At 35.7% G+C, this 26,701-nt stretch overlaps 2 protein-coding genes across 10 annotated transcripts in view; both read right to left on the bottom strand.

Annotated features, from left to right (window-relative positions):
* Positions 1-2: 2 nt before the first annotated feature.
* Positions 3-3,566, bottom strand: LOC119798227 (progestin and adipoQ receptor family member 4). Its single transcript, XM_038307580.1, has 3 exons — positions 3,127-3,566; positions 2,226-2,444; positions 3-714 (listed from the first exon to the last, which is right to left on the bottom strand). Exons 1-3 carry the CDS (start codon positions 3,290-3,292, stop codon positions 281-283), a joined length of 819 nt encoding a protein of 272 aa, XP_038163508.1. The 5' UTR covers positions 3,293-3,566; the 3' UTR covers positions 3-280.
* A 1,126-nt stretch (positions 3,567-4,692) lies between these two features.
* Positions 4,693-26,701, bottom strand: part of cmn (calymmin) — a 37,683-nt gene continuing 15,674 nt past the window's right edge. Inside the window, exons 10-53 of one of the 9 annotated variants that reach the window (XM_038307625.1) lie at positions 26,579-26,623; positions 26,483-26,507; positions 25,280-25,308; positions 19,964-20,008; positions 19,802-19,861; positions 19,583-19,633; positions 19,270-19,332; positions 19,137-19,190; positions 19,026-19,064; positions 18,818-18,895; positions 18,689-18,739; positions 18,565-18,612; positions 18,436-18,480; positions 18,271-18,312; positions 17,050-17,091; positions 16,921-16,968; positions 16,773-16,823; positions 16,571-16,624; positions 16,057-16,482; positions 14,612-14,854; positions 14,135-14,188; positions 13,871-13,912; positions 12,514-12,564; positions 12,395-12,433; positions 12,255-12,305; positions 12,088-12,123; positions 11,953-11,997; positions 11,830-11,862; positions 11,694-11,750; positions 11,512-11,618; positions 11,363-11,423; positions 11,228-11,284; positions 9,860-9,907; positions 9,663-9,734; positions 9,517-9,579; positions 8,806-8,877; positions 6,883-6,951; positions 6,758-6,808; positions 6,613-6,675; positions 6,301-6,339; positions 6,163-6,201; positions 5,865-6,071; positions 4,822-4,872; positions 4,693-4,742 (exon numbers count right to left, since the gene is read on the bottom strand). In XM_038307625.1, coding sequence (XP_038163553.1) covers positions 4,738-4,742; positions 4,822-4,872; positions 5,865-6,071; positions 6,163-6,201; positions 6,301-6,339; positions 6,613-6,675; positions 6,758-6,808; positions 6,883-6,951; positions 8,806-8,877; positions 9,517-9,579; positions 9,663-9,734; positions 9,860-9,907; positions 11,228-11,284; positions 11,363-11,423; positions 11,512-11,618; positions 11,694-11,750; positions 11,830-11,862; positions 11,953-11,997; positions 12,088-12,123; positions 12,255-12,305; positions 12,395-12,433; positions 12,514-12,564; positions 13,871-13,912; positions 14,135-14,188; positions 14,612-14,854; positions 16,057-16,482; positions 16,571-16,624; positions 16,773-16,823; positions 16,921-16,968; positions 17,050-17,091; positions 18,271-18,312; positions 18,436-18,480; positions 18,565-18,612; positions 18,689-18,739; positions 18,818-18,895; positions 19,026-19,064; positions 19,137-19,190; positions 19,270-19,332; positions 19,583-19,633; positions 19,802-19,861; positions 19,964-20,008; positions 25,280-25,308; positions 26,483-26,507; positions 26,579-26,623 — 2,951 coding nt within the window. In that variant the 3' untranslated portion in view covers positions 4,693-4,737. The remainder of the gene's footprint in view (positions 4,743-4,821; positions 4,873-5,864; positions 6,072-6,162; positions 6,202-6,300; positions 6,340-6,612; positions 6,676-6,757; positions 6,809-6,882; positions 6,952-8,805; positions 8,878-9,516; positions 9,580-9,662; positions 9,735-9,859; positions 9,908-11,227; positions 11,285-11,362; positions 11,424-11,511; positions 11,619-11,693; positions 11,751-11,829; positions 11,863-11,952; positions 11,998-12,087; positions 12,124-12,254; positions 12,306-12,394; positions 12,434-12,513; positions 12,565-13,870; positions 13,913-14,134; positions 14,189-14,611; positions 14,855-16,056; positions 16,483-16,570; positions 16,625-16,772; positions 16,824-16,920; positions 16,969-17,049; positions 17,092-18,270; positions 18,313-18,435; positions 18,481-18,564; positions 18,613-18,688; positions 18,740-18,817; positions 18,896-19,025; positions 19,065-19,136; positions 19,191-19,269; positions 19,333-19,582; positions 19,634-19,801; positions 19,862-19,963; positions 20,009-25,279; positions 25,309-26,482; positions 26,508-26,578; positions 26,624-26,701) is intronic. The other 8 variants (XM_038307609.1, XM_038307619.1, XM_038307647.1 and 5 more) reach the window with 8 other exon arrangements.

Consider the following 26,701-nt stretch of genomic DNA (forward strand, 5'->3'; position numbering starts at 1 on the left):
GCCCAAGATATAAAAATATAAACTTTATTGTGCATTGCAAGTTTGCAGGCTTTTCTTTAGTAATGGGTTATATCCCACAAGCTACTGCAAATTAGCAAACTATGAATCAAGTATGCTCAGGATTTCAATCTGATAACGGGATATCAGAGTTCAGTAACAGTGCTGTTGGTTCCCCTTTTTCTTCTCTGGCATTATGAACTTCTGCTGAAGAGTTTGAGCGACTAGGACTAAAGTGCATTTTGAAACGGACCGGGTCAGAGCCACCAAGTCAACTTCTGCATCACTCAACAGGACACTGGAAACTGTTAATCCAGGCTAAATCCTCCATGGTGCCCCAGTGCAGGTAGATAATAGAGCAGATCACCATGACGTGCATGATCTGGTGGCTGTTGCCCCAGTTGTCAAACAGGCCGGGGCTGAAGCGCTCGGGGATCTGGACGACGTTGACTAACCCTCCCAGTACAGCCAGACTGTCCATGATGACGAAGAGCCGCAGGGAGTCTTGGCTGCCCGCCCCGTTACCGTAAACCCGGAACAGGAAGAGGCTGAAGCGGAACAATGCCTGCCAGACAAAAGCCCGAAGTCGCAGGAAGTTGGTGTGGGCCGTGGTGGCGCAGTAGATCCCATAGGCTGACAGGAGGATGTACGCCAACAAGGCAATCTTTTGGACGGTGGGATAGCAGAGGAGGGTGATGTAAATAATGGGAAGAGCTCCTGCAGGAAGAGAGGTGACAACAGGTTAATACACATTAACAGCTACTTCAAACGAATGTGATTGCGAGATTATTAGAGGAAACTCTAAAAATCTCTTAAAAGAACTTTCATACAACTGCATTAGATATTTATTTGAAAACGTATGGATACTTTCCTCTAATTCAGCAGCTCTAATTCCAAAAGTAATCCTTTTAAGATTTTATATATAAATTATTTTATTTCTTTACAAATATTGAGCTAAAGTGAATTGAGTAAATATTTAATTCACTTTACTTTTTGTATGTCTAGAAAAAAATCAGAGAAATTAAACAAATGGAAGACTCCACCTTTGATTTAATCTGAGAATCCTTTGTTGGAAAACAGTGTCATGAAGATGAAGGAACACCGCAGGAAAAAAGTCCTAGAGACATCTAAGTGGGGTTGTTTAAGCTTTGAACATCTTGCAGAGCTCTGTTCAGTCGATCATCTGGAGATGGAACGAATTTAGAGCCATCAGGACAGACGCCTGACAGAGCCACCATGCAGGGCGTTAAATCAAAGAAGCAGCAGCCAGTCATAACTCCGCAGGAGCTTCAGATATCTACAGCTCATACTTTTATATGTAAAGCCTGAAAAATAACACAAATGTGAGCTCAGCTTGTTGGTGACATTGTGGCCATTTGATTTAGGAACAGCAGCCTTCGAGGATATAAATTTGAGATCCATGACTTTACTGTAATAGTTAAATCAAGCATTTCTGGCAAAACCGGAAAAAATGTCTGTGACTGCAAAGTTGATGAAGACAAAAACCTTGGAGCTGCTAAGTTGCAGCATGAAATAGCAGAACTGGGGATAAATTAAAACCATGGTTACCCCTGTCAGTGCTTATAGCCACATAAATTAATTCAAACTCACTTACTTGCTGCTTTTAAACCCTGACATTCTTATTTAGTGCCTTGGCAGGAAGCACCCTGACATTGTAGGACATAACTAGATTTTTGAAGGCCATGTGCTGCAGCCTATGAGGAGCCAATATATTTAATATATACATTCAATCATAATGGCTGCAAAGAAACATCTTATGCAGCTAATGTATTGGTAAAAGCATCTTAAAGCACTCATGATCCAAGTGACAGATTCTCAAATGATTACGATTATACTAAACGTATATTATAAATGCGCGTTTACTTCTTAGGTGAATCAGAAAAGACAAAACTTGGTTTCAAGAATTTTAAGCAATATATATCCATCCCATACATTGTTTACCTCCAGCATTCATTACTGGGAGAACATGCACAATCCATGCAGAAAGAAACACAGATCAGCATTCTTACCCAAACCTTTCTGCAAGAACACTGCTACCACCTTACAGCAAACTATGTTTTTAGGATAATTAAAAACTCTTATTGTAAGGAGCTGCTATCACCTAATGCATCTGATACATTTAACATCACTGTAGCTGAGATGCGTCTAAAGCATTGAATCATATCTAAAGGTCTGAGCTTGCATTGGTGGAATCATAGGAGTCTTACCCAGTGTGTTAACGAGGCAGACCCCAAGCATGTCCAGAGAGAGCAGAGTGTTGTAGACATGCTGACCTCCGATGTGATTCATAAACAAATGATAGAGGACTGAGCCGATGGTGGGGCAGAGGCAGGCCAGGTAGTGGGCCACACATATCCAGGTGCTGTCCACCTCCATCCAGGGGATACTGCAAGGCAGCAGTACCAAGAAAAGGAGGAAGGGGATTCCTAAAGGGGTGATAAAAGGAAGGTTTGCAAAGGTGCTCTGAATCCAAAACATATTGAGTTATGGGAAAATATGAAAGAATGTCCTTCAGTATTTACATTTAATCATAACAGCTGCATCCTCTTATGCAGCTCCAGTTGGGAAAGAAACAGAAAATGGTCCCTCTTGGGTTTTTATTTAAAATAGTGGGCAATTTGAATGGCAGTAGCTCAAACACATGGGGCATGTTAACGCCACCACTGACTTCCTCCCACTAAGAGTGTCACTATTAATTAAATTTCAGGGAGTTTTACGATTGTTGTAGTGATTAAGGTCATGCCATCATTTATATTTCAATTGCTTTTGTTTTTATTTTGCAGGTTAAAAATAAATAAAAGGTTGAAATAAGTGGACAAATATTATGTCCCATTCTCTGCTGGTTCCTTAACCCCAGCAGCATCAGTCACCTTTAAAGACCCAGTTAACTGACGGATATTTCCAACTATGGGATTCCCAGGGGCAGATTAGAGCTAATACCCCAGATCCTCATTACACCTCCCTCAAGGATGCCTGTAACCGGCATAAGTGAAAGTACAAACCATGTGCTGAGGTGACCTATTCTACTATTAAAATGTAATTTGACCATTTCTGGAGTGGATTTTTAAAATCAGAATAGCACCACTGAGTTTTGAAATGAAGACCTACCATGAGTGTAAATGTTCCCTAGCTCGTTGTGCATGTAGAAGAGGCTCCTGAGGCATTCCCGGGCTGTGGACACGGGACGGTATCCAGTCAGGACATACTTGTTGAACTGCAGGTGAGGAGGGGTCTTTGTGAAGTCCAAGAGCCGTGGTCCTTGATAAAGAACCATCACGACTCTGTGCAGGCAGTGCCCTATTCTACGAGTTCCTCTACATTTACATCCTAACAGAGGTTGTGCTCAGGACGCTCAGCCACCAGCAGCCCTCAGCTCTCTGAGACCCATCGTCGGACAGGTGTAATTCCAAGCAGGCAACTTGTTGAGCTGTCTAAGTCGCATGGTTTGAGCACAACCAATCAGCAGTAGGTTTTGCTTCCTAATCTGAGGTAATCCCTGCAAAAGAACGTGTGCACTGATGCAGCTTCTCCTTGTCATTGTTAATAACTAACTCACGCTTTAACTCCACAGAAGAGAATTAAATACATGGTGAAAATAAAACAAAACTGGTGAAAATGTTAGAAATAAATCATGCAATGCTTTTCTGATTTTACTTTTTCTGGTAAAGATGCAAACAAAAGACAGAAGTTGGGTCTGGATTGTTTTTAATCAAATTCTGTACAATAAACACATTGCCTGGTACAAAAACAACAGTTTCCTCTTTCATAAATTACACTGAAACACTATTACAGAATTAAGAGGAAAAGTTCTGCCATCCTTGCAAAATAAAAAAGAGCTTATTTAAGAAAAGAAATAGAATTTTCACACATTAAATGAAAAATAAAAACATTACCTGCTGGGAAATAAAGTAAAACAAAACTGCAGCTTATTATGGTGAAAGAGTTCTTCTGCATACAAACAAAGAGGAAAATAAAATACAAAAACAGGCTCCTTTATAGTTCCCCCTTTGTTGGTTTGTTTGCTTCCATCTTTGATTTCATATTCAAACTATGGTGTGGTTGTATTTCTCACTGCAGATAAGCATTTTTGTTAATATTGCTTATAAATACTAATAAAATGCTTACATGCATCCCATGATTAATCCAAAATATTTTCATCTGTATTGTGCACAGGTGAGTTTAAATGAAGGCATTCAGGCATGGATTTCATAGTTTTGAGAAGGTTGAAATGAACAATGCAGTTTTTCAAGTAAGAATGCAATGGACAGTGGGTTTTTTGGGAATATTTAATAGATAAAAGCAGCAGATTTTACCTTCAAGGTGTTTAATATCTGTCAGGTGTCCATGTGCATGCTGGTGGCAGAGGCACACCTTAGGTTTTGTGGGCCTATAAGGGTAATTTAGACCCCTATATAGTGAATTTATTTTTTTTACTGAAACAAATACATCTATTTCAGCTAATCTGGTTTTTAAAGAGGAACTTTGTTTGCTTTCCTTATATTCATATTTATATTTCCTTATATAAATATTATGACTGACATCTAACAGATTATAAAAGCTGATCCAATCAATATACCGTATTGGTAGATTTTATTGGAGTGATTTTACCACATTCTTTCTTACAGCATAATAACAGAAGAATATCATCATACTGGGTTTGTTTGTAAAGTTTTTTGGGTTGGGAAAAATGGCAGGCATTTTTGTGTTTTCTCAGCCGAGTCAATCTAGGAGAAAAGACATTTATTAGTTAGTAAGGACAGTAAAATGAAGGAAACTTTTTATTTTTGACAAAATGATGCTTACCTTGATGGTCACTATTCCCAAAGAAGCCATTCAAATCAAATTTCTTTTCCCCTAAAAATAGAAATGCACATCATAAAAGTTTAGAAAAGCTACAAAAATATCTATGAAAATATCTGTTAAAATGCCTTTTGGTCTAGTAAAAAGAAGACTTTTTTCATCTGCAAAAAAACTGAAATCCAAGTCAATTGTTGTTAAAATAAGTGCATTGTTTTTCTTAACTTGAGCAAGTAGGTGCCAAAGGAATAAGACCACTTAAATTTAAAATAAGAGAACACAACTACAGGCTCTTATTATAAGTGCATAATATCTAATAATCTTATTTTAAGGGTGAAAATACTAATTTCATTGGCTGATAATCTTACTTAGCTGCACAAATTAAGGGTAAATACACTTATTTTAAGATTTTTATTCACAAATTGTTGGATCGTAAAATTGTACATCTATTATTGACTACCTTAATAATAATAACAATAATTCAACAACAACAAGAAAATCTGTCTGTGCAAAAGTGTGAAAGTAAAAAACTAGAAATAACCTGGTTATTACATAGTTATGTCCTATCAGCTATGTTTTTTTTAACATGCAAAAGTTTTCAGCTTCTGTTTAGATTTTGACAGCTCTGTAAAAGTTGTCCAAAAGCCATGCAGAGGATTCAGCAGTTAGATGAATGCGCTGCTTTTAATGGGTGGATTGAAAAACTAACAATAAACAGTGACCCCATCTACCTTACTGCAAAATATATTGGTGGGATCATCAAAGCTAATGTTAAAAGCTTTGTGGTTTTTTTTATTTTTACGTTGGCTTATTTACTTCGTTGCCATGACAAAATTCTTAGAGTCAAGAAAGTTAATTTGCAAGAAAAATCTAATCAATTTGGTGTCGCACATGTTTATGAAAAGCATCTAGAAGAAAAAAAAGGTTTTAACAAGAATGATTGTGATCAACTTTCTATGACAAAAAATCTCAAGATATTTGTAAGACACATCAGTTGTAATATGGATCTGTTAAATGAGTGTAAATACTTTACATGCTCCGACACTTGCCTTGTGGGTGAAAATGTAGTTTGAGATGCTGCTGGATTTGAATCTGACGTGGCAGCTGCTCGTCTTCATGATCAGAAACATGATGCTCGCCTTGTGACTCTGGAGCAGTTCTGCCATCAGCATTGGTTAAATCCTGCATGCTGTCATCTGTTGTAAAGGAACCTGGAAGGTTGTGCGAGTGCTCTGTGGCAGGGCTGGAAGTGGGAGCTGCAGGAAATGCAACATAGGGGGTTTTATATCGAATTACAATTATATAAATTTCTTTATGCTTTTGTTCTGAATATGATGTGTGCTTTACCTTCTAGATTCATGTTTCCTCTAATGTACCCCACGTTTTCTAATGGTCAGGAAAATATAACCAAAAAATATCCTGTTAGAAGAGAATAACTGATGTAGGTCTAATTCATTCATGTTCTTTGAACAGATAATCACTCACCTTGAACTGTAAAAGCTGATGATGGAACCTCTCCTTTTACTAGATTTCAAGAAAATTGTGAAATATTTATACACGTGTGCAGACATACATACATACATACATACACACACACATATATATATATATATATATATATATATATATATATATATATATATATATATATATATACATACATACATATATATACATATATATACATATACACATATATATACATATACACATATATATACATATACACATATATATATACATATACATATATACACACACACACACACATATAAACAAATATAAATATATAGTTACCATAGGGTTTTCCTGCCGACTCTGTTTTTGTAGTTTGGTGGTCGTACATCATGCCAGTCATATCTGCAAATTCAATGATATTACCATATTTTATACATTAAGCAAACCGCATAAGGCATAACAATGCATTTTTCATGTTTTCTACCTCCAGTTGCAGGTTCAAGAGGCTGTGTCTGGTAAACTCCTTGTGCACCTGCTGGGAAATGGAAATGGGGTCATTTATGAGTTGCGGAGAAAAAGAAAAGATACAAATACCCAAAATCAAATTACCGTATTTTGCATTTTGTGCTTCTCCCCCAAATCCAAGAATCTGTGGAACATAGGGAACTTCTCTGTCACCTATAGCCGATGGCACATAAAACGGACATTTCAAATTATAAACAAAAAACACTAGTGATGTGTGCAAGCTTCACACTCACTGCTGTCAAAAAATTTATTTTACTCCAGGCACATTGTTTTTATTGCTCCAATTAAATTGGCTTCTCCCTAAATTTCAAACAAAAAGAAACTGAATTGACTGCAGCAGTTCCCCGTCTGTCTGAGCAGCTAAAACACCATTTATCAAATTTTACTATATTCAAGTGCTAATTTTATAAAGCAGGAGAACTGTGCATGTTTTTATATGTTCAGACCAGATTTAGAAAAACTATATCAAATTATGTAAGGAGCAGAATTATTAACAAGTCGTATCAAAACAGAAAGTAAACATGCTAAAGTTAGCCTAGACCAGATATGTACAACCTATCCAATCCAATGAGCAATTTCAATTTCTCATAAAATCTACACAGTAGACTCAGTATGAAACTGGTGATACAAGTTACGGTAGTTCAGGTGAATAAAGTAAAAAAAAATGTGATCTGAAAAAGAAAAACATTTAACTGTGTTAATGCACACCTGCTTTGGGTTACTTAAATATGAAACTAAAATATCGAGCTATCGGAGGGGAAAAAAGAAACAGTTAAATATTTCTATACTGTAAATAATTCTTTAATGCTAATATTTATCTAATTCTCTTTTTTTTGATAAATACATTTGATAAATTCTTTAATTTTTGAAAGCAATGACAGTTTTTTTTTAAAAAAAAGCACACTACTTTTAGCCTCTTGTCATGCGCACAAAAAAAAAAAAGAAATTCAGCACCACACAGTCGTCCGTGAGCATAAATGTCTTCTCTTGCAAAATTTCTTTGCAGATTCAAAATGAAAGCTGTTCCTTTTCCCTTTAAATATAAAAACATAGTTGAGTTTTATGACATTACAGCTCAAATTCATCAGGAGCCACTATGAACGATCTAATAATGAGCTATTTCAGCCAGTCCTGTTTGGGAAATCTCTAACGTTTTCAGCGAAAAGAAAAAAAATCCTTTACAATAATTTGTTTTTACTAGTGTTGCACCGATACCAGTATCGGACAGGGCCCTGATCCAGCACTAAAATGGTCGTATCGGTGAGCACCCACAAATAGGGCACCAATACCGTTTTGAGAGCCAAAAGTTATTCAACTATTGTCACCTATTCCAGGTGGGCAATAAAAAGTTCTACTGGATTCACTTTGTTTTAGTCTTTTTCCTGCTTCACAAAGGTAGGCAGCAGCTTGACAAAGACATGATGGCCATTATTCTACATCCAAGTAGTATGTTGTTCTTCATGTATACACACACACACACACACACACACACATCAGTTTCAAACAGAGAGTATCGTTGTGGTATTGGCCAATACTGCACAGCCAGGTATCGGGTATCGGGGCCAAAAAATGGCATCGGCGCAACACTAGTTTTTATCTAGTTAGTTATCTAATTATCCGTATCACAACTTGCATCATTCCTTGCAATTACCTAAAATAAATATGATTTTTTTTTTTTTCAAAGAAAATTTCATTTAGGTCCTCAAGGCACACTGCCCTGCATGTTTTAGATGCTTCCCAGCTTTCACACACCTGTTATCAATTGATAGCAGATTATCAATTGATAACAGGTGTTATCATACACCACAAGAAAAGAGCTTCACACATAATCTTTGAAATATTAACAATCAGAACTATGAATAAAAATTATAAAAGAACTATAATGTAGCTTTAAGGATGCTAAGTGGTAACGGGTTGATACTTCGTAGTTGATAATATTTAGATTCTTGGCAAATCCGATAAACAGGTTAATTTATTTTAATGATGTTGCGTTTGATAAATAATTACCATATTTTGATACGTCTTTCCCATTATTTTCAAAGCCGGATGGTGCAGAATGGTATGGTGATCCAATGGGACCTGCATTACAGGATATGAATAATTAACTAAACAATCAATGCATGCGTATGTTGAAGCTTGCCTTTTTCAAGCTTTATACTGTCAGTGTTTGTGACACGTTTTTAAATCTACATGGAACTGCAATCACTCAAGGTTAGTGGAATAAGCTCTCAGCTGGTCATATACGGAAAAAAATCTCCTGAACAGAGACAATTTCTGACTTCCCTTGGTCATAATTGATCAGGATCTCAGTAGTTATGCCATCGATATTATCTAAATGTTTGGATTTTTTATTTATTTGTGTGAGCTGAAGGCTATTTAGTGAATGTATCTCCACTGCTGACATGATTAATTGATTGGCTTTATTGACACAGTGGAGAAATTTACTCGTTACACCAGTTCAAATAGTCAAAATAGAAGAAAATGCCAAGGGAAGAAAAGGTGCATGGGCTATATACAGTGCATCCACATATGACAGCTTTTTTTTTTCTTTTTTTTAATAGCAGGAATATTATACAGGGTTATTGCATATTTATATAGAGGGATATTCATGTATATATATATATATATATTTATTGCACCGGGTGTCAAATATAGAGAAACAGGTTATTGCATGCTCAGATTATTATATGCTTTTCTTTAATATTTAACCATACTGACCTGTAGATGTTGCCCCAGGAGTTAGGCCAGCTGGTTGAACATCATAAGGAAGTGTCTCATAACCTGATAAGGATGAAGGACAATTGGTAACACCATTACTGGTAAATTGTTTTTCGCTTTTAAATCAGAAGGAGTTAATTGTGTACCATATTTTCCTGGTATATTTCCTTCACTACCAAGGCCTAAAAATTGTCCACTGTTGAGAATCCCTCCTTGTCCTGAAAAAAAATCAGAATCATTTGTTTAAAAAAAAAAAACTGTAATGAGGAAGCTGTTCTCTAGTCAGGCGTTTAATATAAAAAAAAAATAAAAATGCAGCTTTCATGTTTATTGTTAGACTGACCGTATTGTGCAGACATAGGGTCCTCCCTCACACTGACACCAAGGCCCTCTGTAAGCATGTTGAAAAGGTAGCAATGACTTTACATTACATTTTGAGTAATGTTTCAGCTGTCTAGTTTATTAAACTGTACAGCAAGGGATGAACAACAGCTTTTTTAATTTGAGCAGTTATAATCAAAGGATATCAATATAGGAAAGATAAGGCTGGTTTATCTGAATTAATTCTTAATAACTGTAAAAAAAAAAAAAAAAAAAAAAAAAAAAAAATCCATACCAATCTGGCCTTATATGAAAAGTTATCCATCCCATGAACCTGATAACTAGACATGTCATCCCTGGAGGCTACAGCTGCCATCAAACACATGCAATGGCGACCAGTTGGTTTTTATATCGCTGGGGAGGAAGTTAGGCTTCGTCCTCTTTGTTGAATTGTTTTAGTTTAGCCACTGTGGATATTTTTTTTCACATAAATGGGCTGATTAAAGTAACATCTCATTATTATCTTTGCCCAAACTTTGATTACGCTCTTGCAGAACTTTAATCTATCTTTTAATTAAATAATCAGGAGTGGACTTGCAGATAAACTGCAGTTTCAGAAATGACAGGTCATCTAAGCCCACGACAGCAAATCAGCCTCCAACCATCATTTTACCTCCAACATATTTCAGTGCTGGTATTATATTCCTTTTCTGAAATGCTATTGTTTTATAATAGCAATATGTTACATGACTCACACCATCCAAAAAGGTTTTTTCTTTTTCTTTTGTCTCATCACTCCTTCCTAAAAGTCTTGTAGGAATAAGTTTGGCAAATTACCTTTTTATTTCCATTTTATAATTTTTCTTAAGCAGCAAGTAGCAGTGCTTTTGGGAATCTTTTAGCCTTCTTCATGTTGTTAGAGGTGTTCTACATAAGCTGTGTCATGTTTCAACAGGTCTGGTAATAATCAGGCCTGGGTGTGTCCTTTAAAATTGAACCAAGACTAAGAAAAATATAGCAAATCTCAGTTTATTTGTGTTTTTCGTTGAAAGCAATTAATCTTTTACATGGGCCCAAGGTAGTTGGATAGTTTTATTCCCTTAGTGAATAATATTTATTTAAACAGCTGTTTGTATTGGCTCAAGGTATTTGATAATCTGTTAATCTGATCTAAAAAAAATCTAAATGAAGACAAGTTGTTTTACAGCACGCTGTATTTAAAAGAATTATCATTAAATGTAAATGTTAAATAAAAATAAAGTTAACTGGCGCTGAAAAGGTTACGTTGATGAAATGGATGAAAAATTTTAATCTTTGTGTAAAAGGAGTCAAAAGTTTAAAATATCCCAGATGATCAATTGTTTTTATTACAAATCTAACATGTTCTCACCATATTTTCCATTTGCTTTGGCTTCACCTGCAGGCACATATGGGTTAACTCCATAACCTAAAGAGACATAAGACAAAAATGTATTTATTAAGTCCAGAAGTTATAGGTCAAAACGTGCAGCTGTAACAGACATACCATAATTTCTTACACCATTATTGTCCAGATTGACAGGTTGGCCAATATGTAGCCCAGCACCTGAGGAAGCATGGACAAACTGACAGTTTTACTGGACACGTAGAATAATATACTAATTTAGTTTGGAGAATCACTTGTCCACTGAACTCACCATATTTGGCGTTGGATTTCTCTGAAGCCATTCCAAGTGTTTGGCCACTAGGAGGCGCTCCATTTGGAAGAAAGCGTGCAGCCTGAGCCTCCAGCTGACTTTTTCCTTAATTAAAATGAAGAACCTCATTAAGCTGTTGCTGCAAGATGCTCAGAAGAAGCAAAAGAATGATGGTCTTACCATCAATTCCAGCAGAGATGACTGGGGCTTCACTAAATAAGACCTGCATGGTGCCGCCTGAAAAATTAGCATTATTTTCACACATTAAGTGACATTAGGCTCCGATTATTTTTCACATATATAACTTTACTCATACCTGACTGCTCAATGGGTGTAACTTGGCCAAGAGCTAAAAAAAACAACAAAAAATAGTGAGTTTCTGATGATTAACATAAACCACAACTGATTTTCTAAACAAAATGTGCGTAAATTTTCGTACTTGCATAATCAGGTTGTCCAACAACACCAAAACTATTCACAGGATCTGAATAAAGAGCATAAATAAAGTTAAAATGCAGATGTTAGGTAATCTGAGAAACATTAAAACAGCAGATTTTTAGAGGAGGCTTCATACCTAATTTGGCTGCTTTACCTAAGCCCATGTTTCCTACTATAAAAAACAACAAAAAACTCATCTTTAGTCATGCAACGTCATCATCTCATATCATGTGACAAAAAAATGCATATAAAAACAACAAAATCCTATTTTGAAAAGGTATAGACTTGTATTTGGCACCAAACCTCCATATAAATGTCCATAACCGGCTGCAGGCTGGATTCCTTGTCCGTAACCTTCAATCATGCAGATCAGTTACCAAAAACATTTTAATGATCATTAAAAAAATTAATAATAATAATAATTAGAGAATAAAATATTTTACCAGGCTGTGCAATTTTTCCACCATGGGGATACCCAAGACCTGTTAGGGAAAATCCACTTATGGAACTTCAATATGATAAAAAAAAATGAGATGTAACAGATGTAACCAAGTCAATTTACCTGCTCGATGTCCATTACCAACTCCTGGAATGTTGAGATTACCTTTATAACCTGCAGATAAACATGTCTTAACTAAAACTCAGGCTGAAACCTGTTCGAAAAGCTTATAAAAGCAGGTAAAGTGATGAAATTGCTGCATACATGAATGAGTTATTTTTCAGGCAAGCTCAAATCACAATCAAATCAATTTATAATTAAAGATTTGTTAAAGATAGAATAAAACTAAGTTGGTTTATTTAAAGAACAAATGAAAACTTTTTAGCAAAAATTAAAGTAAGAAAAAATGAGAGAAAATAAAAAGAAATCAAAAAGAAAATATGACAAAAGATAAGAAAAGTCAAAAAGGGAGAGAATAGAAAATAAGAATAAGGACCAAAATTAAATTACAAGGAAAGTAAGAATGAAAAACAGAAAAAATTAACTATTTGTACAGCTTCGTCCCAGATTTAAAATAGCATAAAATAGAAATATCAAAAGTTGTCTCCCACTAAGGAAATTCAGGTGTACGAGCAGGAAGGTAAAAGGTAAATAAAAGCACACAGATACACAGAGGTAAGAAGAATAGACTGTTTAGTTGGGGCAAATGTTAACCATGCAGGTATTATTTTGCTTCATCACCACCTTGGTTCATAAAGCACCAAACAGCTTCAAGTTCCAGAAGAGTGACACAGCAAAACTACCGGTAAACAGGACTTTGAAACCTTCACCTTCGTTTGCTTTTTCAGGATTTCACACCAGAAGGTTTAATCATACTTTTAGATAAAATAAAAAAATATATTTAAGATTTTTTTTTTTTAGCACAGCGATTAATGCCTTTGCAAAATATGTTACATGTCTTTTTTTTTATCTATACTCTAATATGCAAATGATTTCAAGCATCTAATAACTTTTTCTTCACTTTTTAATATATAAAACACAAGAAAACACAGACGTCTGATGGGTGTTGCTTTTTACAAGTCAAGAAATGGCATCAGGAGAGCATCTATTTGTCTAAAGTTATAAACTTATTAGTTTGAGCTTTATCAACAAGGATAAGAGTGAAACTGGAAGTGTTCAGAAGGCTGAATAAGCACTTATGTTCATTTTGCCACCGCACATAGTGAGGAGGGAGGTATGAGGAAATCTTCAAATTCATATTAAAAGAACTATAGGAGAATTATTAGAGATTATGACTGTCTTTTAGTACGATTAATTTAATGAGGGGATGGAAAGTATTTAAAAAAAATAGACTAGATAAATGGTATTTTTCTTGCTTGCAGTACATAGGTTCTAAACTTTTTGATAATTTCAGGAAATCCTCATTACATCATTAGATCACATTGATATAAATACACACACAATAATTCTGTAAATTTACCAGATTTTAATCTCTTCATCCATTGTCCATATGGTCCACAGTCTGCAAAAACAAAAGAATAAGAATAAGGACTCAAAATATGGAAATAAAATGAAAAATAAACTTTGTTTTTAATATAATATATCAATTTTAGGTTTAAACTATATAAAAACAATCCAACTATCTTTTTTCTTCAAATATTCTACTCATGTTTATTCATCAATTTAGACCTCATAACTAAACTGTATCAAACTGAGATTTAGGAGAGAAAAAATGGATGTTCACCAGGTTTGGCTGGTTTAGCTCCTTGACCGCCGGAGACAGAAACTCTGCCATTCTCTGACAACAAATAATCAAGAGACAGAAATGTAAGTCTTTTCTAAAACCTTTCTTTGCAGCATTGATTGCTCATTTTGATTAAATATATCAAATGTGTTAAACTTGCAATTCAATTCATGCACAAAATGCAAAAGAATAAAATCATGCGTTGATTTATCTGCAAAACTATTGGCAAAGAAAACAAAACACAAGGAAGAAGAAAATCCATTTCGTCTAGTAGAATATATATCATTGATTTCTTTAAAAAGGTTGTGGAGCAGCATCCTCGGTGGGTGAGGAAGACATTACAGAGAAGAGTGGGATTTTTTTAAACATCAGGCAGGTTAGACCGGCAATTTGCAACTCAGCAAACCCTTCATTCCTCAGTTCAGTTGAACATGCAGTCTGAGTCTGTCAAGGTGCTCGCATCCAGGAATCATTTACCAGGTTCCCCATCTGGGAGATTTCCCTGTCCTGTTTCAGGCTGACTCTTGACGTATGTCCTCTCTGCTGCAGCCACACTCTGTGTTTCCTCAGGAGAGACATTATCTGTGCTCTCAGCTGACCCAGAAACAGCTTTGGTTTTTATGGCTCTGGTACTTTGATGGTCACCTGTTCCATCTACACCAAAAACAACATCTGATTCTGCAGAGCTCTGCTCAGGAACAGCACTTCCAGCCACATAACCTAGAGGCCACACATGTCATCACCATTTAGTTTCCTTCCAACAAAATGACCATATAAATAACAAATCCTCACAGTCAGGGAAGGTCAGACATAATTTACAGCAGAGGTGTTTTAAGAGACTCAATGGGATCTGAAAGGAAATTGTTTAAATAAATTCTGAGATGGCTGTTTTTGACCATCTGTAAACATCTCTTTGTAGCACACCGCATAATCATCATGTTATTTAAGATTCAACTTTAATATGTTGAAAAGAAGTTGTCAGTTTAGTGGCTTAGTTTCAAATATCCAGTTAAAAGTTTTTGGGTGGTGAATTGCTGATCTTTGAAAATCAATACTACATTGGTGTCATGTTAATCAGTAAAAGTAAAATCAGTGATAAATGTGGATTTTAGTTAAAAAAAAACACAAAAAATATTTATTTAAATTTTATTTTTATTCATTTTATCTTAGATTATAACGTTTTAGATTGGTTTAGTACAAAATTATGACAAGAAAATACAACAATATGTGTAAGAATTGTAATCTGAAATGGAGTAATATTATTTCTAGATTTCAAATGACTTTAAAGAGATTTTTTTATTTGAAAGGCTACTAAAATACATCTGAAAAATCATCTTTGGAGTCCACAGACTCAAACAATCCACTTAGGACAGTTATCAATTAAAAAATGTAAAAATATATATAATTTGTATTTTTTTATGAAAAAGCTTTAATATATCCAGAATTTTGCCAATGGTATTTTTAGCTTAATTGGCTCATGTGCTGTACAAAAATAAAACCTTTTCTAAGCACGTTTTGCTATCTGTAAATTACAGGTTAAGAACAAAAATGATATAGGCTTAATAGATTTGCAAAACAATTATTAGTTTAATTTCTCCGATTTTAACATTGTATTTTAATCTGAAACAAAAATTTTATTTACTGAAAAGACATAAAAGTATGTTTACAAAAGTCTAAAGCATAAAAATGTTTAACCCCATATAAATATGTATATAATTCTAATGTAAATTACTTAAAAATAAACAAACTTTTTTTTTTTTTTACAAAAAGTAGTATTTACTGTATTTTTCAGATATTTAATTGTTGATTAAAATGTACTTAATTTTTTCTTTACAATAATTGATAAAATAATTGATAATAGATGAAAGAGGATAGTTTTATAGCATGGAAAAGGACTCTAATGTTTAAATAAGTTCACTTGCCTGGAGGAAGAACCGCTCTTGGTTCTGGTACGGTTCCATATATGGTTCCTTTTTGACCCCCATCCTGAAGACCCACAGGTGCCAGTTCAGGTCCAGGCTGACGGTCGGTGTATCTGGCAGCAGGAAGTGCTGGAGCTGACTCTGGATTGGACTCAAGGTTTAGCTGTGTCTGTTTGTACATTTTGTTTTGTAACACAGGTGAATGCAGCTGTTGGTACTTGTCATTGGCCTCCTGGTTGTGGAAACCACTGGTAGCACTGGGAGCAGCAGGTACTTCACCTGGAGTTATAACCTGCTGATGTATTCCACCCTTCACTGATGCTGCAGTCTGTTGTTGAGAAGGCAGAACTCCGCCTTTAAGGCTTTTACCATATGGTACATCTGCTCCTCTTAAAGCTTGACCTTTTCCATTAACCAATCCATAGCCTGAAAACCAAAAAATTTGCATTTTCTGATATGACACATTTCAGAGGGCTTTACTTGATAAACCTAAATCTTTGTAAAGAGGACATACCCTCAGGTCTGGGTCCTTGCCCCCCCTGTGCAGCAGCTCTGCTAACTCCTTGGCCTTACACATGACATTACCAAGTTGCCACGAAGATTGGAAAACATAAAATAAGGAAAAGTAAAAAAAAATTTCAACCAATAAATGATAAAAATTTAAATTCATCATAACAACACTCAAACAGTCAAATAATAATTATAAAACCAGTCACCATTTATTTGGGGACCAAATCCTTTGACAGCTCCAGCAGCAGCTCCATAACCTTGGGTTAAACACATAAATGACACGCTCAGTTATCGTGGTATAACAGTAAACCAGGAAATATTACATCTCATAATGATTAAAAGTTGATCCAGTACCTATAGGGTTGTATCCATACCCATTTGGACTTGCTCCGTTTGAATACCCTTAAGATTAAATGCATAAATAAAAGAAAAGTCCGTAAGAGTTTCACAACTTTTAATAAAATCTTGAACCATGAGCATTACCTTGTTGAGGCATTGCAGCAACTCCCCTGGAATTCCCATACCCTTCATTTACCAAAAGATATTTAATTATATTATAATTGCTCATAAAAGACACACAAAAAACATGTTTAATAAAGTGTTAGCATACATAATATGCATGTCAAAATCTTATTGCAAGTCTGCAAGTGCGATGCATTTCTTAATTCCCTAGGAACAACAACTCCACTGGGCTGTTGTTGGTGTGTAGTTTTACATATTCCTACCCCCAATAAGATGTGCGGTTTCCATTTAGCCTACTTTGAAAAATTAAAGCCTTCTTTTATGTGGTTTTGGCCTTATTATAGGTGCTCAAATAATTTTGATTGATATAAGGGTTAGTGTTAGGGTTAGACAGAGAGACTGTACTGGCTGCTGTAGCCACCTGTCTTTATTTGCATTTTTGCCTGATCTAAAATCCAGTGATGCTCCCACCAAAGCGCTGAACTTGAAAAGTGGAAAATTTTTAGGTCACTTCTGTCTCCCTTAGACTAACTCAGAACTGCTCGCATTGTGAGCCAAATAATCAACAAGTCTTATCAAAATAAAAGGCAACCATGTTGGCTTCTGCTTTGCACTTTGGTTATGTGCCGCTTGTAAAAACAGCGTAAAGAGTGAGTCAGATATACAGTAACTCTGAATGCAGAAAGCAAACAGTCCTGCAGAAACTTCTATTTGCATGAAAGATCTGTTGATACCAGAAAAATTTAACCGGCTGATCATTTATTGAGCAAGTTAATGGGTCAGAATTACACTATACATCTGACATTAGTTTATTTTGTTACAGCACTAAAGGCTATTTAATTTCAAAGAATATAAAGCTGAAGCAAGAAGTGTAGATACATTTTGTGAAAAAACATCTAATCTCTTTTTAATTCTCCCAGTATCTATAATTGAATCAGACTGAATTTCTTCTTTGTTTGTTTTTCAGAAAGAGTTACATAAAATATACCTGTTTGTGAAATGCCAGGTGTATTTTCAGGGAAAAGGACAAATGCATTCTTGAATCTTTCATATGATAGATATCAGACAGAAATGTATAGACTACAAGGCTGGCTCATGCAATTTCCTGAGGGTCGTATGGTAATCTCTATTCAAACAGTTAAAGCATAAAATGCATCAGAAATATGCTGACTGCAAATACTGCATGATAAGACAGCTGAAAGTTAGGAAATGCACTTAGTCAGATGTGAGAAATGCTCTTACCTTTAGAAATGGCACCTCGACTATTGAAGTGATTGGAAAATTCTGTTAAAAAGAAAATTGAAATAATCATCAACAATTTAACATTTGGAATAAAAATGAGGGGTAAAACAGAACAATTAAAAATTAAATCTTTAGTGCACATGGGGAATGTGCTAAAACAATCACCTGTTTTAGCAGCCTTTGCAGCTCCTTTGTTTAGGTTTCCATAACCTAAATAGTTACACAGAAAATGAGAATTAGTATGAATCTGACCCCATATATCTACGTAATAATACCAATAAATATAGAAACGACCATTTGGCATGGCTCCATTACCATTTGGTGATCTGACTGCAGCACGACCTTTCAAATGATTTAGGACAGTTAAAATTGTTATTTTGTTTTTTTTGTTTTATAGACCATCATAAATAATATTTACCATTCAATTGTGAACCTTGTCCGTTTACTATACCAGCTGATCCATCATAACCTAAAAAATATATATTTTCACTCTGTGCTATATATAAAAACATGGTCAGGAAGTATTTTTTGTTCTGCAGAATCATACCTTTCATTGGCCCCTTTGCTCCATTTCCATACCGAGGTCCCAGACCCAAACCAGCACTGCCATAGCCGCCATTGAAACCTTTAAACATTGTTTAAATATAAGAAGTGCCTTTAAAGACATTTATACCTCTAAATGTATTTTTTAGTTTTTGGATTATGAAAATAAAAATAGTGATATTGTCTTTGACTGTCAAAAGGCATCTACTCACCTTTAGTTCTGTACCCATTATAGCCATTACCAGCATATGCTGTAAAAACAAATACAAACAAGTTAATATATTGTTGGGTACGCTTAGCAATGCGAAATTACCTCCACTTACCCTGCCCTTGGTTTCTGGCAGGTTGGGGACCTTTGAAATATCCCATTCCCACCGCTGGGACAGAAAAAATTATGTAAAAGATTAGTCATAGTCTGAGTTATGAGTTTCTTAAAATAAATAAAAGCCACATTACCTGGCCTAAAAGGAGGTTGGTTATATCCCTTCATGGGATTCCCTCCATGTCCTCCTTGACCTGCTAAATAAGGATAACATGCTTCAAGTACGTATTTATGTTTTTTTTATTACATATTTCAAATTTAACATAGTTTTATATGAATCATGAATCGTTTTATGGTTTCAAGGGAAAACATTTCATCATTGTGATGAGCAGTACAGAGGTTTCCGTTTTTAAGCCAACATTAGGATCTTAAAATGAATTATTTAATGCACAGAGAGCCAATAGAGGAAGAACAAAATAGCTACCATGTAACTTTTAAATTTATTACCATCTTGCCTTGTGAGGGTCCCACTGGATGGTCCAGCTGCAAGGCTTTGACCTAAGGAATAATTAATTTCATACTATTAACAGGGAATGGCCAAATGTTTTCAGAAGGTTTAACACAAATTTAGTCCAAACTGTTTAAGACTGTATCTGGTTTTGGCCACTCTAACAAAAATATTAAACATGCAGCCTATTTTGATCAGTGTGTCCACAAAGAGATTACCGTTGCCTTTAGTGTCTTGTCCTCCATATGATGCGAATCCACCTGCTTGAGCAGCGTAACCTGCAACAGCCGAGTTCTTCACTGGATGAGAGCTTAAAAGGACACTTTTATGCTCTCATTATGCATGATATTTTATTTTTTAATATAATCAAGTACAGTTACCTTTATTTCCTTGTCCACCGTACGCACCTGCAGGAGCACTATAACCTGGAATTTAAAAAAAGCACAAATTAAAATAGATGTTTTCTGTTTGTCTACAGTTGTTATTATAGGTTTATATTAAATAGCAGAAGTTACATTTTTATAGAAAACATCAATATTATCTTGACTAATAATAAGTACGCTAAAAAATAGACTAGTTTCACGATTCTTTGAGGTAATCGCTCCACATCAGCTTTGATTTTTCACCTGAACTATTTCTTGCATTACCTTTGTGAACTCTTTCTATGAGTGATACTCATGACTCTGTATTTAATTTGAGTCGCTAAGACGAAGCAATTGAAAAAGCTATTTCTTTCACTAACTCTTACATGCATTGCATGTGGTTTATCTTTTTAGCTGTGTGTCCCTCCTAGATTAAGCCACTAAAGGATCTTCTGCTGCCATTAAGTCTCAACTTTTTTCTCAAACAAAGTATTCCTGTTTACAGTTTAGCTTGTACTCCCCATTTCTTTTTTTTCAAACCTCCACACTGGAAACAATCGAAATCTAGATTAATAATTTTTTCTTAAAATAAGTGTATTTTTTCTTTGATTGAGGAGGTAAAAGAGACATTTTGCAGATGGAATAAGACAACTTACACTTAAAATAAGGCAAAACAATTGCATTGTCCTTTTGTCAAGTGTATATTATCTAATAATCTTATTTTAAGAGTTAAAAAATACTCATTCCATTGGCAAACTATCTAATTTACCTAATCAAATTAAGGGTAAACACACTTAATTTAAGAAATTTTTACTTATTTCTAGATTGTTTTTCCAGTGCAGTCAGTCCTGGTAGATGGTGGTTCACATCGAGCAGGTTCTGCAGGAGGTTTCTTCCTGTTAAAGGGGAGGCCTTCTCTCCACTGCTGCTATATGCATATTCAGCAGGGGCGTCTCTAGGTTTAAGACACAAGGGTGGCTCAGCCCCTAGAAGATAATGCGCGCGCGTAGCGCGCGCCGAATTTTTTCAGTGCACCTGCTAAGGCGTTGTCTAAGACAAGGGTGTAACTTTGTGTTGAAAGTTGGTGGGGACGGCTCATAAGGAAAGGGAGCTACCTGCGCGACGCCTTTTTTTTTTGTTGGAAAGGATAAAGCCAAAAAAATGCGAACATAACATAACTGTTACAATATTCACTTATATATTTTGTGCAAAAAATATCACATAAATCTAAACAGACAGTACAAATCAAAGAAATCAAATAAATATATCAATTTTGTAGAACATTTATTGACAGTCAATTTTGGGTCACTTTTTAAAATTAATTTACTTTTAAACCAGGACTCGGACAAGATCTTATGGGACCTTAAGCAGAATATGATTAAGCAACTCCGTCTTTCTGTCAAGAACATCCACTAGCAGGGTATCCAGGGGGGGATTTACCATTAGGCAATACTAGGCAGTTGCCTTGGGCCCCAAGTTCTGGGGGCCCCATAAAACTCTGTTTCCATGTATGGTTAATACAACTAATCCTTATTTATGCACATTAATTATGTTTTTGATAAAAATCCTTTGGCTAAAATGCCATCAGAACGCTGATAAATAGAGAGAAAAAAGGGACAAGAAGAGAGGGACAAAACCTAGAACAGATAATGGATGTCTATTCTATTAACATTTCTCTATCTGTAGAATGGGTCTGTTTTATGGGTTTTCTTCTCAGGGGGCCCCCTGCCTGTCTTTGCCTAGGGCCCCAAATTTCCTAAATCCGCCCCTGAGGGTATCAATACTGATTTGATAGAATCTGGGAGAGCGGACTATGTTCAACCATCCATTTTCTTTAACCTTATCCCTCAGTGGGATCAGGAGGTGCTGGTGCATATCTCCAGCCACGTTCTGGGTGAGAGGTGGGATCACCCTGGACAGGTCACCAGTCTGTCGCAGTATGTTCAACCAGCTTAAAAGTAATCGGTAATCAGATTTATTATTTGCACTTTTACTAAGTGAACTTTCTAACTCCCTTAAATCTGAAATTCCAATGCCAAAATTGTTTAAATCTTTTATCTTTGGACCCCCTGCAGAGTGACGTCACACCTGCAAGATCCTATCCTTACCTTCCTGCTAGATTGCAAAAAGCAGCTTGCTCATGAGTTGTCAACATAACACGCTAAATCTTAAATGTACGTGTACATATAAAAGAAAAAGGGGCGCAGTGCTTGCAACTGAATGGCAACACTATCAAAGTCAGGAAAAAGTTTTAAGTAAAGCCGGGATTAAAACAGTAGCTACAAGAAGCTTCAAATAAAAGGTGTTCTTTATGTTCAACCTAAACACCAACTCCGATAGACCATCAGTGGAGCAGGTGTTTAAATTAATCAATCACTGCTGCGAAAGCTTATAGCAGTGAAAGCTAATATACCACAGCCATCACTTAATAAACGCAAAATAAACAACCCTCTAAAAACGGAAAACTGTAATGGACTGAAAGTCCTGTTTTTTATGTGGGAAATTATTTGCGTGTGTTTTAGTATAATTCTGATATATTGGCGCTGTTGTCTGTTTCTATGGCAACGATACTGAATGTACAGGTGCTGGTCATAAAATTAGAATATCATGAAAAAGTAGATTGATTTCAGTAATTCCATTTAAAAAGTGAAACTTGTATATTATATTCATACATTACATACAAACTCATATATTTCAGATGTTTATTTTGTTTAATTTTGATGATTACAAATGACAACAAATGAAAATCTCAAATTCATCATATCAGAAAATTAGAATATTACTGAAGACCAATAAAAACAAAGGATTTATAGAAATGTTGGCCAACTGAAAAGTATGAACATGAAAAGTATGAGCATGTACAGCACTCAGTATTTAGTTGGGCCTCCTTTGGCCTGTATTACTGCAGCAATGCGGCGTGGCATGGAGTCGATCAGTCTGTGGCACTGCTCAGGTGTTATGATAGCCCAGGTTGCTCTAATAGTGGCTTTTAGCTCTTCTGAATTGTTGGGTCTGGTGTATTGCATCTTCTTCTTCACAATACCCCATAGATTTTCTATGGGGTTAAGGTCAGGAGAGTTTGCTGGCCAATTAAGAACAGGGATACCATGGTCCTTCAACCAGGTACTGGTAGCTTTGGCACTGTGTGCAGGTGCCAAGTCCTGTTGGAAAATGAAATCTGCATCTCCAAAAAGTTGGTCAGCTGCAGGAAGCATGAAGTGCTCTAAAACTTCCTGGTATGTGGCTGCGTTGACCCTGGACCTCAGAAAACACAATGGACCAACACCAGCAGATGACATGGCACCCCAAACCATCACTGACTGTGGAAACTTTACACTGGACTTCAAGCAACGTGGATGAAGTGCCTCTCTTCTTTTCCTCCAGACTCTGGGACCTTGATTTCCAAAGGAAATGCAAAATTTACTTTCATCAGAGAACATGACTTTGGACCACTCACCAGCAGTCCAGTCCTGTTTCTCTTTAGCCCAGGCAAGACGCTTCTGACGCTGTCTGTGGTTCAAGAGTGGCTTGACACAAGGAATGCGACAGCAGAAACCCATGTCTTTCATACGTCTGTGTGTGGTGGTTCTTGAAGCACTCACTCCAGCTGCAGTCCACTCTTTGTGAATCTCCCCCACATTTTTGAATGGGTTTTGTTTCACAATCCTCTCCAGGGTGCGGTTATCTCTCTTGCTTGTACACTTTTTTCGACCACATCTTTTCCTTCCCTTCGCCTCTCTATTAATGTGCTTGGACACTGAGCTCTGTGAACAGCCAGCCTCTTTAGCGATGACCTTTTGTGTCTTGCCCTCCTTGTGCAAGGTGTCGATGGTCGTCTTTTGGACAACTGTCAAGTCAGCAGTCTTCCCCATGATTGTGTAGCCTATAGAACTAGACTGAAAGACCATTTAAAGGCTTTTGCAGGTGGTTTGAGTTAATTAGCTGATTAGAGTGTGGCACCAGGGGCCATCAATTTTGAACCTTTTCACAATATTCTAATTTTCTGATATGATGAATTTGAGATTTTCATTTGTTGTCATTTGTAATCATCAAAATTAAACAAAATAAACATCTGAAATATATGAGTTTGTATGTAATGTATGAATATAATATACAAGTTTCACTTTTTAAATGGAATTACTGAAATCAATCTACTTTTTCATGATATTCTAATTTTATGACCAGCACCTGTAGTGTAGCTTAGAGACCTGCATGGGTCGAGTTTTACCAACCCGCACCCGCCCGAACCCGTTAGGATGACTACCGAACCCGACCCGTCACCCGCGGATATCTTCAATTCAAATGTTATGGGGAGAGGTTGGAGGGGGGTGATGGGGAGAAAGCGAGAGGCAACAGATTCTTTGTTCTGAGTTTTTTTGTCGGGGTTTGTGGACGGTGAGCAGCGGGGAGAACTTTTTTTATTTTCTTTCTGAGGAGCGGCATGAATGGGGTTTTAATCAGATATACACAGCACCGAAAGCAAAATACGTGTACAAAATATTGGTGGGGACATGTCCACACCAGTCCTTAAGGAAGTTACGCCTATGATTGTTCAGATTAACTTGTCTTCTTTATGGCTTTTATTCGGTGCTTTACTGCATTTGTTTTGGGAAAATATGAGGAAAAAATAAATACAGAAAAAAAAAATATATTTTTTAAAATCGCAAAATAATTATAGGGTGGCTAATGCCAAAGAAAGGGTGGCTGAAGCCACCCTTAAATAGGTCTAACGACGCTTATGATATTCAGTATCAGAGATGACTGCTAAACTAACGCCAACAAGCAATTATCCACTTTTACTATATACTCATTCAATAGGAGCTAACTAATCTTGAAATTCTGTAATTTTCTGCACTCAATTGTGTTTCTTTAGATAAGAAAAATGCTTACCAGTTGGAATAATTAATTGAACTTAACAGCACTGGTTCATAATTAGGATTAAATTTTTACTGTAGATGTGCACGATGGTAGAAATAGTTATTAAACAGAAAAGGATATGAAAAGATAGGCTTTAAAAATGACTATAAGCCATGTTAAAGGTCAAACTAAGAAGGGAAAAACCAACATTTGGCCAGATGAAAAGAATCCAAAACACAGACTATTTTAGGAGAAGGTAACCTCGATCTTATTGAAAGTTGGGATGTTTCTGTTGATATTACGGTTTAAAGAGGAAACACAATTAACCACGAGTGGAAGAAAAGTACTTGTGGCTTATATTCTTAAAAAAAAAAAAGGGCAAAAATTAATTCTGCCAAAGTTTGTAGACTTATGAGTACAACTTTATGTAAAAATATTGATTTGACTTGGAATGTGCTTCATTACAGACTGTATTACCATTGCCTTTGGTTCCTTGTGCGACATATTGTTAAAGAAAAATGATTATTTTAGTTTTTAAAACAGTTAATCTTATGGCGTGTGTAAAAGGTATGTTGAACACTTTCATTTTGACCATATTTCTGAATTTTGAACAAGGCTGTGTTAATGATTTAAAACTACTAATGGGTAAGTATTCAAAGCACAGGAGGCCTTAAAATGAGTATCTCCTGGGGGGTGAATAACAGTTGAGCCTCAGGGGAGAGGTCTCTTTGGTTTACAGAAGATCAAAGGTCTTCCAGAATAAACATCTGAGATGCTGTAATACTGAATAAAATGTAGAATGTTAAAACATTAACATTTAGTTTTTAAGACATTTTTCTAAGTATTAATATCATGTTTTTTAATTGAAAGTTGTACTATCTGTGTGAATATCAGAATCAAATTGAAATTGTTTGAATGAAAATGTTTTGTTTACTATTAGAAAATTGCTCAGGATATAGGTTTAATGGGGTAATTGAATATGTTAGATTGAATATTATGTTTTATATGTGAGAAAAAGGAATTGTATTTTATGTTCTGTTGATTCTATGTGGTTTAAGGCAGGATTCAATCTTTTGGGGTGGAATGGTGCAAAAGAGCAAGATTGAGCTGTGAAGATAACCTTTCCCTGAACCAAAATACTGAATTTAAGTTTGTTCTTGAGATTTATGGCAGGAAAGGGGCCCTCAACATTCCACATCGATTCTGTTAAACTTTATCTCATGACAGCCAGATGTCCTTAGAATCTAGTGGGGGGCCCGGCCGTAAATTAGTTTTTCTGAGTGTCCAAAGTAGCTTCCAATTGGTCAAGCTGGACGACCTTATACTAAAGGGAAGGACTTATCTACATTATAAAATTTTGGGCACAGGGGCAAAAATTCAGATAGCTGCCACTTTTTTGCTTTTGCACCAGCTCTCTCCAAAGACGCGTCTTTGCCTCTCTTTTCTATTTTTCTTTACCTCAGGTAACTGAATGTATGTTTCTGTTGTTCTGCAGTTTTGTTGTTAATTCATAAGCTGTTTTTTGTTGGATTAAATTCTGTGATTCTGTGACGTTCGCATATCTTGCTGGTTTTCCTTGGGGGCCACACGCAGCTCGCTGAGCGCACCTGGGAGAGGAAGAGAAACACCCAACCTTTTTCCAAAGTTAACTATTTAGAATATTTTCTTCCTTAACAATATCTACCAGCTGGAGCCTCGTAACCTCCTGCAAGAGTAAAATACCATTAAAGAGAGGTTTAACAGAACAGTATGAGTAAATGTAACAACTTATACAACCTCTGGGTTGTTGTCTGCTGGATGGACCAGATATAACTCCATATTCTACAAGAAATACAGGAATCATATTGTCTTAAAACAGTTAAAACACACTTTAAAAGAGTCTTTCAATTTGATTTCTTC

This window comes from Cyprinodon tularosa, unplaced genomic scaffold (assembly GCF_016077235.1).
Source record: "Cyprinodon tularosa strain WSP-4 unplaced genomic scaffold, ASM1607723v1 ctg1166, whole genome shotgun sequence".
NCBI classification, from domain to species: Eukaryota; Metazoa; Chordata; class Actinopteri; order Cyprinodontiformes; family Cyprinodontidae; genus Cyprinodon; species Cyprinodon tularosa.